The sequence below is a fragment of the Schistocerca americana genome, chromosome 1 (assembly GCF_021461395.2).
Source record: "Schistocerca americana isolate TAMUIC-IGC-003095 chromosome 1, iqSchAmer2.1, whole genome shotgun sequence".
Taxonomy (NCBI): Eukaryota; Metazoa; Arthropoda; class Insecta; order Orthoptera; family Acrididae; genus Schistocerca; species Schistocerca americana.
In genome coordinates, this window is record NC_060119.1 from 422,622,251 (window position 1) to 422,639,231 (window position 16,981).

General features: G+C 36.2%; 1 protein-coding gene across 1 annotated transcript in view; it reads right to left on the bottom strand.

The window, feature by feature from the left end:
• Positions 1–1,808: 1,808 nt before the first annotated feature.
• Positions 1,809–16,981, bottom strand: part of LOC124602553 (eIF-2-alpha kinase GCN2) — a 308,459-nt gene continuing 293,286 nt past the window's right edge. Inside the window, exons 27-28 of the mRNA XM_047136328.1 lie at positions 16,801–16,958; positions 1,809–9,153 (exon numbers count right to left, since the gene is read on the bottom strand). Coding sequence (XP_046992284.1) covers positions 9,027–9,153; positions 16,801–16,958 — 285 coding nt within the window. The 3' untranslated portion in view covers positions 1,809–9,026. The remainder of the gene's footprint in view (positions 9,154–16,800; positions 16,959–16,981) is intronic.

Here is a 16,981-nt window from a genome sequence, read left to right on the forward strand (position 1 = left end):
GAGCAAAGCAGAAAAAAAGACTTCCTATAAATTACACAATCGTTTTTGTCCAGTTTTCAAAGCTAAACGAAGAGTGGGAAATGGACAAATGGGGTATCAAACTGACCAGCATGCAATCTAGTTTAAAAGAAAAAAAAATTACTTGAATGTAATCAGGGTTATTAAGAAAAATTTAATTAACTGAGAGAAAACTGAAATATTTCACGAACAGCTGCTGCTAGCTATGTAAAAGGAGTGTCAAAAAGTTCACCACCTCAAGATCCAGCTACTTCATGCATAAAGAGGTACATTGATGTGATACTTAACTGTCAAAACGGCTTCCTTCGAATATGAAATTCAGGTCATTTTGAGAACAGAAGATACTAGGAAGGCAAGTCACATATCAATAAGACGATGGTTTCTGAATTAAAAAAAAAAAAACTGAGTCAACCTTTTGTCTAAAGGTAATAAATGAAACAGATTATAGGAACATTTGACATGTCTTTGAATAATGCTCAAAATCACGATTATTTTATTTCTTAATTGAAACAAATCATTTCACATAAATTTTGATCTCTTTTTTATATTAAGAAATTATGCTTTATTTATGGATATTAAATAGATTTAGTGAAAACTTGTAATTAACATTGACTGCAGTTGAATTATGTTCCCAACAATCAAATAACAGTAAAATTTCCAGGTTTTTCAATGTGTTTTGTTAGGAATTTAACACGTGTGTGGTACCTTAGGATAGGTGAGTACACACTTAAAGTAGGGTAAGCCCTAAAAAACATTCTTCAAGATGCTGAGTTAGTAGTATATATAAAACTTAGTACACACAATAAATGGTAGGATTGTAGTGGAGTCAGGATCCATCACAATTCAGATTATTGGTCAAAGAACCACAGACACCTCAGTACTAGACCCCCATCACTCTTCTGTACTTGCGATAGTCAGTCATTCTCCCTTGGTTATCGGCTGCTGAAAGTTTGTGCCCAAATAGCAAAACTTTGTCTTTAATTCATTGATGAGGTAGTCACTCATATCTGTGCTCATTGTAGTTGATGATACAAATGATGAAATTCTCTGTGAAGATTCCTCCCTTTGTAAATTTCCTACCTACCACTCTTTTTTCGCCTTATTTTCTTAAGTAAAGCTAATTACGTTGCCTTATTCTCGATCTACAACATTGAATGGTTTATAGGCACAATTTTTTAGAACAGCTGGTGTGTTCTAGGAGCCATCTTGTAGAGAGAGTTTTTTGCTCAACATGCATGACATCCAAGGGATATAGCCCCTATACTGCTCTTTGTAGTAGGATTGTAATGCATGCAGGTGTTGCACACTGTCAGTCACTTCTGTCATTCCTGGAGGATGTGGCCTAAGAAAGATCCATGGATGCATACCACCAATACTGCTCTACTACTAAGAAATGTAAATGAAGGTGGCTTAGTGGTCTGATTTTCTCACTTCAGAATTTAAAGAAGTTGAAGTTTCTACAACAGTTCATTATTTAAAAAAAAAAAAAAATACACAAATTGGTTATAGCCGCATGTTGCATTTCATGCACAATAATTCTTAAAGATATTTCTGAAAAATTATCTTCACGTTTAAACACAACTTCATATTTACATTTTTGTATATGGCAATAGTTCGTACATATATTTAATCTCTTGACTTGCATGATTTTAGAACATGAAACTTAATAAAAAAAGTGAAAGTCGCAAACAATTATGTTAAAGTTGTTGGGATATTGACACACAAGCTGAAGGAAATCATCTTGCATTTTATTTGTTAAGGTTCAGGTACAATTTATTTTTACACAAAACTTGTGTAACAAAGATAAATAAATGCTTTATGAGCAGATACAACACATACATGAAACTTACAAGAAATTACAGCTTTTATGTTAGATTACAGCAATTAGATCCAGTTTGCGTGATGCATGAAATGCTGGAGAAGTACATAAATTATGATTGACATTTGAAATTAATTCAATTGCTGGCACTGTTACAACAATGTAGAAAAATTTGTAAAGACATCATAGTACCTTTACAGGCAATATATGTATTTGAACATTTCATGAAAGATCATAATTGAAAACTGCAGTAGAAAATTTTACAGTTTACAAAGTTCATCAACTAAAAACTACAATACTTTTAACAAAATTACATCTCTTTCTTTTTTCACATAATGCACAATATTAGTTAAGTAGCACTTATACTCCTTCGAATAGGAAGAACTGCAAAAATATAAAAGTGATGATAAAGGCACACTGTACTCCACTGTTAATTGAGTGTTGGCCAGTTATATAAGTATTGTTGACAGTAATTGTACTTGTAAAAGATACTGGTGTTCTAATTATTGTTTGCAGTACAGTACCCAGTATTCTGATGTCATTACCATACACCTACCATTACACACTTATGAAAAAAGAGTATGGGACAATCAATCACTCAGTTCAATACTGATCTTTCCTTCCTCACAATTCTATTCATTAAACTAGTGCATAGACAAAGATATGTACTGACCAGGAAAAGTACAAAGATATGTACTGACTGTGAAAAGGAGAGCTGAAGGAGCCGGTTTTATATTAGGTACACCACCTCAACAAACTGGGGAAATCTCAAATAATTTGTTAGCACTTTACTACAAGATAACAAATATTTCAATGATTGTAGCAGAATATTGGAAGATTCCTGTAAAGCATGAAAATATTACAAAAAGGTAATACATATCTAAGAATTACATCACAGCACAACATATAGTGCAACATACAGTACAGGTATAGGCTTGTGAAAAAGACAGTAAAACAGAGGAGTGTGAAATGACGTTGACTGGCATGAAAGAAAAGGCTGGTATGATGAAATAATATAAAGAAATATGTTTGTCTAGACACGTTAAAAGAAACAGAGATATACTACAAATTCAATGTTTAGTTGGAGGTAAGAAAAAAAGACAAGCAGAGGTGGTTTGGGCATAGCAAACAAGATCTGTGGTAGAGAATAAAAATTGCAGGAGATATTTCCTACCAATACCTTAACAACAAAAAATGTGAGAGATCAGGCTTTTATACTACCTGACAGTGTAAAGGCAATGTGAGTGAGATGTACTGACTAATATATAAATGCAAGCGTCTTTGATATTCTTCGCTTGCATCACTTTCCAAATGAAACTGAGATACTGTTGAGATAAAATCAATTTTCTATAAAAGGATTACTCAGACATATTTTATTGTAATTTTTTAAATGAAATCTGTCATTAACCCTTTGAACATTTGTGTGAAAGAAGAGTTTTATGACAATTTGGTGTGTCTGTTTAAGTGAGTTGTCAGATGTTTTCCTATGATTTATGCAGTACTGTAATAGTAAAATACAACTACTATTTCACTTGATGATACATGATCATTTAGACACCATAAGCTGAGGCAATCAGCTGTAGAGGAAAAATTAGAAACTGTGACAGTGGTATTGGGGTTTTCACTGAAGGCAGTAACTCATAGAATAAACCAAGCTGAACACCCTGGAACAAGGTTTTGTTCCAGTCTATCACTATACACCTTGGCTTTCAATTGAGTGAAGTGGTGCAAGTGTAAGTGTACTCGACATGACATTCTTTGGCTGTCAACCGTACACTGCAGCTCACTGTTGTGAAAAGTGAAATATTACTCAGTACTTCTGTCCACCATTAGATCGAAGCTATCTCTACATTCATCTTAGCAGATATTTCATTATCTATGACAGAACTGTGAAAGCTTTAATTTAGAGAGTACGGTATGTTTTTGAACTCTGATTACGAAGGAATCTACTATCATATTATGATTATATTGTTTGCAATATTATTCATCATCATTCCTAATCTGAAAGAGCCAAATGATTATTCTTTTGTATGATTTAGTCTCATTAGTTTCATGGCAAACACTTACCCCATGATTATTTCTTACTGGGGTAGTGCATCCTGTGTGTTCTGGGGGAAAAGCATACCATAATGCACACTTATCCTGGCCCTATTCTGTCTTTGGAAAACAAACTACAACTATGGTCCAGTTATAACAGTAAAAGTAAAGAAAAGGAAGAGCATATTTCAAGGAATTATTACAAGTTATTACAATAAGCACTTTCAGATGCTGAATTCTGTATAGAGGACACTGATAGATTTTCATCTAAAAAGACAAAAAAATTTCTTAGTGGACAGAATTTTGGCTGAAGTAAAGAGGAATACTGAAACAATGAAATCTGCAAGAAAAATTCAAACTTGTTCTCCTTCATCTATACATGATCAGAGGACAATGATATTTGTTACATGGAATGGGAAGATGGGTAAATGTGTTTACCTTTTCCAGAAATTTGAAGCCATGGATATATTGAAGGGTTTGCTACAAAATGTAGATAGCTTAACCCTTAACCCTGATTGAGTTTGGAGTTACTTGCAAAAACTTTGGGGGAGGGGGGTGAAGGGAGAGAGAGAGAAAAGGCCTTTCGTTGTATCCAAGAAGGGTGTAGCTCCAGCCCTTTGTTCCCTATTCATCAAGACAGGGGAGAGGGAGGGGAGGGATGACTGCCAGTCTTGCTGGCTTGTTTTCTTTGTTGCATTAGACAACAAATGTGATCTGTTTACAGAAATGGTGTTATCACATGTTTTTCAGTTGTGTCTCACAGTAGTAGTTCTAATAAATTAAATACTGCATATTATTGTAAGAATAATGAGTAATTCCCAAGAGATGAGTGTGTATTTCTGGTTGTAATAATCTATATGAAACTGCTAATGAAGAAGAAATCACTTCTAACAAAGCTAGTGTAAATACTAATTGTATTCCTGTTTAGAAAAAGGTGAATTTTTTGGAACTTTTTGAATGGCTATGAAATGTAAGGAAATGATAGATGACTGAATGAAAGACATACAAAAATGTACATAGAGAAGATAAATTACTTCAAATTGCTGGCTATGATTGTGTGGGCATACAAACATGTATGCAGAAAAAATAAATTACATTGAGTTACTGACTATGATTGTGTGTTTCAGTAAACCTACTACTCATGGAAAAGTGTGCCTACTAGATTCTTTTAATAAGATACGTAAAAAGTGAGCACAAGATGCTAATTATGAGGACTCATAAGAATCAACAAGTTTTAACAAAGAAGAGTGAAAATGGGCATTCTGTTCCCCTTGGAGATAAAAAGGAACAAATTTGTTAAACGGCATTTGCGTAGTGCCATGGCATATAAAATTTACTTATTATGAAATCTATTTCCTAAAAGTAGACTGAAGATCTATTTTGTGACAAGAAATCTCATCCAACGATGAGATACATCACATGATCTGAGAAATATATTTTACAGTGAATAGGCTGTCATAACAGGTTAGAAGCATTATAGAACTTTATCTGAAAGACTATTTTTCACACAATAAGAATTCTGATTTTTAAAAACATTTCTTTCAATACATCGAAAATTTGGAAAACTGGAGCTATCTCCTTTTCTTGTAGCAAACCTTTCAATTATCTTTTCACATCATTCATTAGTTACAATACTGAGTTAACAATGTATTAATGTACATAAACTGACTGTCTGCAATAAAATTAATTCTTGCAATGTTGTACTTTTAGATAATGAGTGACAATTTTTCATTAACAATTCAATTTCATTTATCACTCTTTTAACAAAATATTCATAATAAATACCTAATAATGATATTGGACAGATTCCAGAACCACGGTATTAAAAAAGAGTGGCCCTTGCACTTCACCCCTGTTGCCCATAAATGCATATACTTAGCATTAACATGGAACTTGGAAAGGAATATCATGAGCCCAGTAGTTTTGATGTCTTTTTAAGTAAGCTAAGAAAAAAAATTCTTTCTTCTGTAAACTGATAATATAATTGACAAAAGTAAAAGATTTGTTATTGTTTAAGTCCAACCAGTGCAGCAATTTATGGTCTCACTTGCTCTGTTTCACCTTAAATAAGATGGACCGATAATAAAAACAGTCATTACACTTATTTTCAATGTAGTGCCATATGGAGTCCACCCGGTTTTAGTGTACATACTCTCTCTCTCTCTCTCTCTCTCTCTCTCTCTCTCTCTCTCTCTCTTCAAAATTTTGTTTCAATGAGATCATCTTTTTTCGTCCAAAACAGGTATGTAATGCATAAAATTGGTAAGGATGTAAGTTAGTCAGTGTTTACCAGATGACACAAGTTGCACTTGAGCAGCAGAGGGCGTACATCACTGGTGAAGTGAGTTACCTGTGCTTGGCCAGAAGAAGAGCTGTGAAGCTGTGCTTGGACTGTGGTGCGATGCTAAGCAAATTGTCGTGCGTCGTTATTATGACACAGCAAAATTGTTGTGTCTTTGCGTCACAGAATGGGCAGAAGAAGAAGGCAGATACAGAGAAGAAGCCTTTGACACTGCAACCCACCAGGAATGCAGAACAGACGTGCGACAAATGTCATACACCTGTCCCACCCTCCTCTGTACATTTGGTGCAGTATTAGGGTCATGGGCAGTGATGTGTGATATCATAGCCAACTGCTGCAGGGAAGAAGTAGGCGTAGAGTTCCTGGACTCAGACGCCACTGTCCAGCTGCAGGCAGCGAGCGTGGCCGAACAATGCGCACTTAAGAGTGCTGTGGCCGCCCACATTGTTGATCCACCTACTGTGGAGAAGAGGACTGCACCAAAACAGCATGAGAAGCACTGCAAGGCCCTGATTGGGGGCTGCCTTGGATATGTGATGAGAAGACGGTCCAAGAGAATGTCATGTGCTGGATTCCAGGGTGCAACTACTAAGCTGCACAACCGGATAAATAAGAAGATGCTGCCCCTGTACATCGTCGTAGTGGAAAATGTGACGGATGGCAGTGACATCTTTGGGATGAGGAAGTTCTTAGCCTTTCTTGTGACCATCGAAGCTCTCCACCTAGACAAGGACCCTAAGCCACAGTGCTTCAGGTGCCAAGCTGAAGGGCATGTGGCTAAATATTGCCACAACTCGCCACACTGTGTAAAGTGCACCGGCGGAGGAGGCGACTGCGGCCTTCAAAGCCACCACGGACGCAGACAGGGCAGCTTTTAAGGCCACCCTGTCTGCAGAGATGGAGGAGGCTTGCAGCCAGCTGCGGCAATTGTGCTCACAGCTGGTGCACAACATCTGTGCAGACGCCACAGGTGAAGAGAAGACACCTGCCACTGCTTCCCTTATGCAGCCGGCGGAAAACCACAGTGCGACGGACACGCTGAAGAAGAACACAGATGCCGCCGCAGGAACACCGAAGCCCGTCAGTTCAGAGCAGCTCTGCTCCAACGAGTGGACTACCAGAGTGATCAGGATGCTCAATGGCTTGGGCTACGTTGTCCGCAACACTCAGAAACTCAACCGCAACCCTCACTGGGCCTGTCAGCACAGTCAACGAGTGAGGAGAGGTGCCGCTACACAACCGCACATCTCCAAGCGCTTGGCTTCAATGCTCACCCACCACTGATGCAGTGCGGCAGGGAGCTCTCAAAGCCTAAACTGCAGCGCACCGTGCTGCAGCATTGTCACAGACTGATCTCTTACGATGAACATATGGCTTGACACGGTATCCGCTTGCATGATACCCGCCTCTAACTTAACTTCCATGACCTATTGCAGTCAGTAAGACATCCGCTACTGCTCTTACTACCTGACCTAACTATTGCTGAGGTTTTCTTCCCTTGGCGCTTGCCTTCGCACTGTTTTCCCTCTGCCCTTCAAACTGCTGCCCTTCGTTTGACTTTCGACCTAGTCTATCTTCAGATGAGCGCATGTAAATGGTTAATCTTAACCAGACGTACACAAATATCGCAGTACCCACATCCTGCGACACATCACTTTAGTGAATACTAACCCTTACACAGAGAAAGCAGTAGACCTTTCAAATTGGCCATCATGCCAGTGTGGGCATGGAGGGGCTCCACATCTTTTTTTTTTTAAAATAAAATAAAACACCAGATGACACATGTATTATGGTGCTGCCCCCACCCATTTTTTTTTAATGAAGCACGTGAAAAATCTTCAGATAGCCTTCATCAGAGAAAATAACAATATAATAGCCATTATCAAAGGACTTCAGATCACTACATATACAAAAAACTTAACTGCCAAATATGAAACAGAGATAGAAAATTGTTACCATTGTATACTGAAAGCAAGAGATCTTGATTCAACAACAGAACAAAACAGGCCTGATTAAATACAACAAGACTGTTTTTAGGAAAAGGGGAAGGACCAGTGGGACTATAATGAAATTACACAATATTCACTTATGAAAAGGAGTAAACTAGTGGACTTCTGCAATAAAATTCCTGATGTTCTTTCTGAAGAATCACTGGCTTTGGCCAGTCTTATATTAATGTATTCTGCTTCCATCAATAATTAAAAGTTTACTGCAAAATGGGGGCAAAACAGTATTTCAATATTGCCTTGGAAGAATGTACACACAAACATTTGTCACATAATCATCTGCTTTTATACAACACAAACTTACTTATCAAATAAGAAGTGAGAGCAAATTGATTATGATCAAACTATTCAACTAACATAGCTTAGTTGAATTTTCTACAGTTCACATTGTGCAAGCATTCAGTATACTATTACACAATAATTAAGTAAGGCAGTGTAAAATTCTGAAGTAATTATAACAAAAAGTAGCTCACATTTTCAAACAGAAATAATAAGTAGACTATGAAAGGTTGTACAGGATATACAGGAATAACTGAAAAACAATGATTGGTGGCTGTTCATGTATATCCTGTATCACAAAACAGTGACAAGCGTTTAACACTGCCTTTGTACAGCAAGGTCATTACAGACCCTTTTAACTCAAAACAATTGCTTTTGTCTTGTATCCTCTCAAACAGAAACTTTTCAATTTGTGAAGGCAAAAATAACATTCATGAACACTAACATTTAACATATATGTTAACTGTGAACACAATAACTAAAATGCCATGTAAAGAAAATTAATTTAGCAAAATATTTACTTTTTTACCATCGCTGGCAGTTTCATTTCATAACATATTTCACCTTACATCAACATTCTAATGACATTTTCTTCGACACTGTATAAAACAATGACTGGACTATTCTTTCCACTCCTCAAGTCCATTATTTCTTCACAGATTCTTATGATGTACTTCTTATGACGGGGATGCCTAGAAAGAAAAAGAAATTCAAATGATACTCATAATGTAACATGGTTACACACTACAATTCGTTTTTTCCTTCTGCTTCCCTTGACATTATCCAAGATAATGTTTCACCCAACTACTGAAGGCTATATACAGGGGTGCCCCACTCCATGGGTGCTCCAGTGCTCATGCACCCTACCTGAAATTTTTTGGAGCACTCAATACCCACACAAAATAAGGAAGGAAAATAGAATAGAATATTTAAAAATGGAGAAAAGTTTCACTTATTTCAGTTTTGATGTTGTGCCCTCACACTGGCCCATACAAGATGAAAGCATAGCCTAGTGCTTCTTAGTCCTCCAGAAACGACTGACAAGTGTTCAGTGCTACTCTCTTGCAGAAATCTCATGCAAGTTTTTGAATGTTCCATCCAATGGACATGGCTGGCAGAGATTTAAAATGTCTACTTTGTGTTGATAGGTAATCGTTCACTCGGTACTGTTCTTTGTGGAGCAGTAAGTTCTAGCATTTTTTTTAACATGGTATCATTTAAACAAACGACGTCTGTCAACACAAGAAAGTTTTGATTTCCTTTATTTTTTGGTTTCTATACTAGCGAATCTTACTATCGCTGAAGTATTGTGGACTATTTTAATTGATGTTCTCACTCATTTTTCTCAAGATATCAAGTCACGCAGAGGTATTGCTACTAACAGAGTGGGCAATACATGTGCCACCTTTTTTGGGTGGCAAGCAAAAATCAGAGAAATTGACAATTTTTGCTTGTTCACTGTATGGCCTGTTCTTAGAATCTTGTGACTCAAAGGCAGAGTAAAATGATACCGTAGTGAGAGATTGTCTTTCAAAAGTGAAAGAAATGGCCAAATTTGAATGTGGGTCCTCCCAAGCAACTAAAAGTGACTGCAAGCTGCCCAATGTGCTAGTTTTGTTCATCCTGTAGCTCTTTGGACTTTTTACCCTGTCACGTGGCAATGTAGAATAAGTTCACTGAAAACTATTTTCCAGAATTATGAACAGTTAATTTTGCTCTTCAAGGAATTTTAGCTCAAAAAATCCTATGCTGGTGCTAACAATGAAGGTTTCTTAAATTTTCTGTCATTACACTTCTTATTAAAATTTTAGAGCCAGCTGAAATTTGGACTCCATTTCTACCAAATTCCCCTCTACAGCTCCAAAAGGCCATGGACAATAATTCTGTCCAAGATGTTGTGAGGTTATCTCGAACTAATGAAAGTTTCCGTGAGGAACTGATAAAAAATTCTGATGTTGAAGACCTCAAACTTCCAATAGTTCAAAAGATTTCTTGAAAACTAGATGATGGGTGCTCTACCCTACACTTTTACCAGACCCCATGATTATTACTGCAGGATTTATTTTGAGATTTTAGATATTGTGATTCAGTGTTTCAAGGACCACATTCTTGACTCACTTCAAAGAAATATAAACCTTTATTTTTTCAAAAGTTAAAGACTGGAGCCATGTAACAGAATTTTATATGGATGACTCTGATGCAGAAAGATTAACTTTGCACAGAAATGTGATGTTGGAGGTGTGACTCCAAAAATTATCCCATAGGAAATATGGACGACTTAGTGAGCTTCTTTTCCTCAGACATGCACATTGGTGAATTGGTTCCAGATGTCATGAAACTGATAAAGATTACCTTAAGTATGCAAGATTCTAAATGCACAGCAGAACATTTTTTTTTACACCATTAGAAGATCAAAAATTCACTTGTGCAACAGCACAACGCACGAGAAACTGAACACCACTATCATGCATGTCCATAAGAAAAAAAAGCAAAAAACTTGAACCATGACACTGTGGTGAACATTTTCATTAAACAATCTGCTGTTCATAAGAACACATTCTTTGTGAGTGATAATCAGAAATTACAGAAGGATTTGAAAAAATAAAACAAATCTGTGTATATTGTGGATTATTTTTTTATATCAATTAACTAGTATGGAAAAAATGAACCTAATAAACAAGTTTGTTTACCTTTATCAAGTGGTGCTCATTTAAAAACACCTCAACTGGATTTTTAGAAGGACTTGTTTTCAAAACATTTGTGAACTGTGATTTACAGCATCCACATTGATTTTCAAAAGCCGGCACCCTTGGCTATAAAGTTTTACAGAATGGTTCTTAATTTGCAGGGATGAATATATGTGCCACAATAAGGTATGAAACTGTTTAAACTGAAGTTAATTCAAAAGTCTCATTCTTGCTTCGTCATTTAATTTAAGATAGTTATGCAATTAATAATGCTAAAGTAAAATAATTGCATTTTTCATGAAACAAACTGAATAAAATGTACTATTTCTAATGGAAACTACATAAATACATGCCGAATGTACGCAAGCTAATGACAGTGAACATAAACTCAATGGACATTATCCTCAAATTATGGAAGCTTTCTGCATACATTTTTCACTTCTGTATGGACACTTCTTTCCCGTTAACAAGAACCTGTACTTGCAACATAAAACAATAAACTGTTTTAAAGGGCAGTGTTTCCATTCCAAAATAATAAAGGTATTAGTGGTAACTTTCGGCTCTCTGCATGCATAGCTACAATTTAAACAAGCTGTTACCCATTGCTATGGCTAGGCACATGCAGACAGACATGAGCTGATGCTTGCACATTTATGCATCACACTATGTAAGCAGCTATACATTATACACCAAATTTAATATTTTTTTACATGGTTTATGATCACCGAAAAAAAAAAAAAAAAATGTTCCACCCAATATTTCACAATTCTATGTGCCGACTTTTCCTTTTTTACTTTCTAAAGATGCTTCTTATCTTCCTCATTATAAGGAAAAAGATAGACTGCTACTCACCGTTGAGAGGACACAAACTGAGTTGCAGATAGACACAATAAAAGAACTGTTATGTATTTAGCTTTCAGCCAAAGCACTCTTCAGAAAAAGATGGAGGTCATGTGTGCGGAAGGCGTGCTTGCTTGCATGAATGAATGACTTTGTGTGTATGTGATTTTTTTCCATTTCTGAAGAGTGGTTTGGCTGAAAGCTAAATGTGCAAAAGTCTTATCACCTGCCTGTCTGCAACTCGTGTCAACTTTGCGAGGAGTAGTAATCTATCTTTCTCCTTATACTGTTGATATTCCAAGCTGAAGTTTCTATTGTTTTATTTTCTTCCTCAGGTTTCAAACTATCTATATACCTAATTTCATCAAAATCGGTTCATCCGTTTCGTCATGACAAGATAAAAGACAAAAGCGCTTTTGCATATATAAAACATTAAACTGCAACATCTTTTTTTTTTCCTGTGATCCAATTTTAATTAAATCAAGCCCGTACGATGCACCAAGCTATGGTCAAGTAACCTGTGAAAATCCTATGAAAATTTGTCTAGTAGTTTTGGAAATTAGCATGTTCAAACAGACAAATGTGACAGTTTTGGATAAAAATTTAGATCATGATACAGTGGAACATCAATTTCACGTTCTCCGATTTTATGTTTTTCATGATTCTATGCCATAAATTTGTAGCACCTGTCAGAAATCTATAAGATCAATGCTAAAAATTCCTAGAGTTTACATTTCTTCCTAGTAAGGTTTACCTCGATTCTACATTCTTAATCAATGTCTCACCTGACTTTGTCCTGTTTTCTTCCTACTGACATTTGATGTGACAGAATGAGTTATATGTAACACAAAAGACAGATGGTTCACACCACAAGTGGTGGTGGAGATGGGGAATATTTTATGCCATTGTGGAGAGGGGAGACATGAGATAGGAAATGCTGACGTAATCCACAATTGGCATTGCCAACACAACTAGCAACGTTTAGCTTCACCATGCAATTATGATACAAACAACTGCTAGGTTGTGGCAGCAATGGAAACAGGACAGTCGACGTGAAGTGTTCCTGTCCAAGCCAATATGTGAAGAAGGGGCCTAGCCACTACCTTTCCTTCTGTCACTTACAACTCAGTCTCATAATCCTGCATGTATTTCTGATGTACTGTATCAAGCAACAATATCAACTGTAAACTTTTTAAATTCAAACACAGAGTCTCAAAGAATATGCTCGATCAGAATCAAAGAAACATTGGTCATTTCCAGCTAGTGAGCTCTTATTGGCTGGCAACTGTTTATGTCACCCAACTGCCAGCGCAGTCACCACACTGAACTAACACATGTAAAATGAGCTTGCCTGCTGGATGTGTGCACAAGGGGAGTGGCCCTTCATCAATGACAGCAATGCAGGTAGGGGTGAAAGCATTCTGTGAAGTCTGAAAAACCTGATCATGTGCTGTGTTTTATGATAGTGTATTTTAAAGACTTTCAAGGCCAAATCTGACGCTTACAGTTGCAACGACTACATACACTACTCATGTATATACTTTGCACCTAACACTCTAGATCGTACAGATTGGCAGCAACGATAGAAGGCATGAAGCGAAACTGTAGCACCTCAGCTTTCTTTTAAACTTACATTTTACACAGTGCACAGAAATTCACTGAGCTAATTTCTAATACGGTTTTTATGTCAACTGGGGTAATAAACTTATTTTTTCACATCACTGTTTCTCTTATTAAAGAAGGAAATCACGCACTCCACATGTTAGATTCTGATTCCTTTCACCATACTCTGCAGTTGTCTGTTTACTTCACCATGTTCACCAATTTTCAATTTTTTCTGGGCAGGCACAAAGGAAAGAACTCTCAAACATGTGTGTTTTGAGGTATAATTTGTGGTTTCAGCATGTCAGAAAATAGCTTGATTACCTTGTACCCAGATACCAATTTCAATTTTTCGATGAGTTTTTACTTGCACACACGTGTGACTTTTTTAAGAACTGATGAAATTCATTAACATAAATTATTGTATAAACATTGTATTGAAGAGGATTACAATTTTTAATCATATATGCCAATTACATACGTTTTTGTTTGTATTTTGGAGATTTTAATGTTTTCCTTGATTCTGCATTTCCCTCAATTTTGCATTTCTTCAGTCTGGAGCAAGGAAACATAAAATTGGGGTTTCACTGTACCTTTTCTGGTGGCTTGATTTTGACGACATAATGTCTATACATTGGCACAAGCTATGTTCAAATTCCATGTGAAAACCCCATAAAAAGTTGTTTGGAGATTAGTGTGTTCAGACAGACAAACAGATGGTTCAATAGTTTTATTATTAGTGTAGATAACACTTTTATTTTCATTTACGACTTCTTGAAAAATTTTACAATCCTTGGAAAATATCCCTCGACAAAGAAGATTTAGTATTTAACTGTTTCCAAATTGTTTCATCTTTCTCAACTTTTCATCTTATTTTTTCCATAAAGCACAAATTTTGTTTCAGTGAAGATCACTGTTTGCGTAAAATCACATTTATATTCTCACGTACAAAACAGAAACAATGATGAAACAATATATGCCAGTAAAGTAGATTTATAAGTTAGAAGAACAACTGGTGCAACAAGGTGGCAAAGAATAATTCATTTTACAGTTTTAACTGTGGTAGACTTTATAGGAGCTACATTTCAAAAATAGGCACCATAATTACAAATAAACCAGCAATTTGTGTGGCAAAATGAGTATGGAAGTATTTTAAGTGAAATTGAATCTGCAACATTAAGCATTACTTACTCTACCTTGCAGCTAATGGAGAATGAAAGAAAGTGCGAAGGGTAATCAATATCTTGTTTGTATACTGCTGCAAAAAGCAAAATAAGACCTGCTTTGCATGTTGTAGTGGTAAAGGCTGAGATAACACAAGGAGCTGATAAAAGAATATTTTCATTAATAAAAAACTGCCTCATAAAAAGACATATTGGCACTATAATTTAACTGATACTTTATAAATAAAAATAAGCACAAAAATATAAAAGTAAATTTGAGAAATTTAACAATGGTTGCTAATGTATTGAAGTGAACAGTAGAAGACATTTTCTATTGATTCTTGCTGTTCCATTCAAGGATGAAAAGTGGAAAATAATGACTGCTATTTCAGCTCTACCATACTTTGGGTGGGAGAAGGTAGCCAGACACACCATCCTATGATTGGATACAGCCATTTTTCATGTAGATAAAATTGTGATATATTCCACATATTCATAGAATTATTTGCCAGCAGAGATTTTTCAATATCAGTGCTACATTTTCAGTGATGAAAAAATGCCTATCATCAGACACATTGCTGCTCTTTATATCCACTCAAACCTCTGCACTCACATGTGTGTCTCACACAAACATTAGTGAAAGATTGTCTGCAAATTTGTCTCTAAAGATTTTTTACAAATCATGCTATGCAGCTGTTCGCTACTGAAATTTTATTTGTAAGAGGGTGGTTACTTATCCTCATTTTCTGTATATTTCATTTGATGTAGCCTTGCACAATAGCGTACACTGCAGGCGCAGTCTGGACCAAGGATTCCTGCAAGCGTAGTCAGTATCAACTCGAAAAAATAAAGTTACATAATTAATTTTTTGTTTGCTTGCAGGTACTTGTCTGTAATCCTCGCACACTTTGAAATCGTTGCTCCACAGTACTGTAACACACCACTAGGTGAGCCAAAACAAAACAGCACAGCCTGTTGACAAAAGCTCAGTAATTCCTTTCCAGCAGGTCCAGCATTTCCACTGCCACCGAAAACAAATTACTGCATAATAATTCATTTTATCGTGTGCTCCACAGTTTTGTTTTTGCTCCTCTGGTGGTGTACTACGGTAGTGTGGTGTGAGGATTTCAATGTATACTGCAGTTGTGTAGCTGCAAAACAAACAAAGAATTAAAGATGTAACTTTGTTTTTTCGAGGAGATGATTAAAAGTCTTATGACTATTCATCGAATATCTGGAGTTATAGTTTCTAGACTGCAGGAACATTCCCTTCAGGGTATGTTGACCTGAGAAGGAAACACCACGAACGTCACTCTTCCAAACCATCTGAATATGATGGAGCAATGTGGAGAATGTTCTCTGAGAGATGGAGATAATTTCTTTTAGTTTTACTCTACTTTCAAGCCCTTGACAAAAATTACCACTGCTCTACAACTGTTCTATCTCCCCCTGTAATATATTTTGTGCTCTCCGTTGAACAAAAATAATATGAATAACTCCTATTTTTGGTTACAGTGCATAAATGGACAATTCTAAACATGGGCAGAACAGTGGTTGTGACATGTCCACAAGGAGACTCATATTTTCCTTGAATCGTTGGCATACAGTGATCCTCTGTAAATCAAAGTCCTTTTTCTACTGTTTTACACATTTTGCCCTACAAAAACAAAATTCTGTTACAGTTTGTGTAGCCAGTTCGAATAATTCAAAATATACCCTTCCATTACATAACAATCAACAAAGCAATTTATCATTTTGTTGGTACGCATGAGTTAGGGAGAAACAATCACTGCAATCAAATAAGAGAAATCAGAGTGTGCACTGGAAGATTTAAGCGTTTTCATTTTCCTGCACACTGTTCGAGAATGGAAGGGTGAATAAATAGCTTGAAGATGGGTAGTGATGTAGATGCTGATCATCTTCCCTCTAATTTCAATGAAGTCTTTGGTTTACATTATACACACAATAATTAATATAATAAAAGGAAAATCCAAGAATACTTCAGATAATATTCATAAAAAAAATTTGAGTAACTGGTATTTCTTACTTTTCAATTACTGCTGTCACTGATTGCTGGAAGTCAAATTCAGCATCCACATATGCTGACAAGGTCCTAATAACACTGGCATCGAGGTTAAGTGCCAAGACCTCAACACGAACTTTAGGTGACAAACGAGCTAATAAAGGAGACAGAGCTGCTTTCATCTGGAACAGATTAATGAATTCCC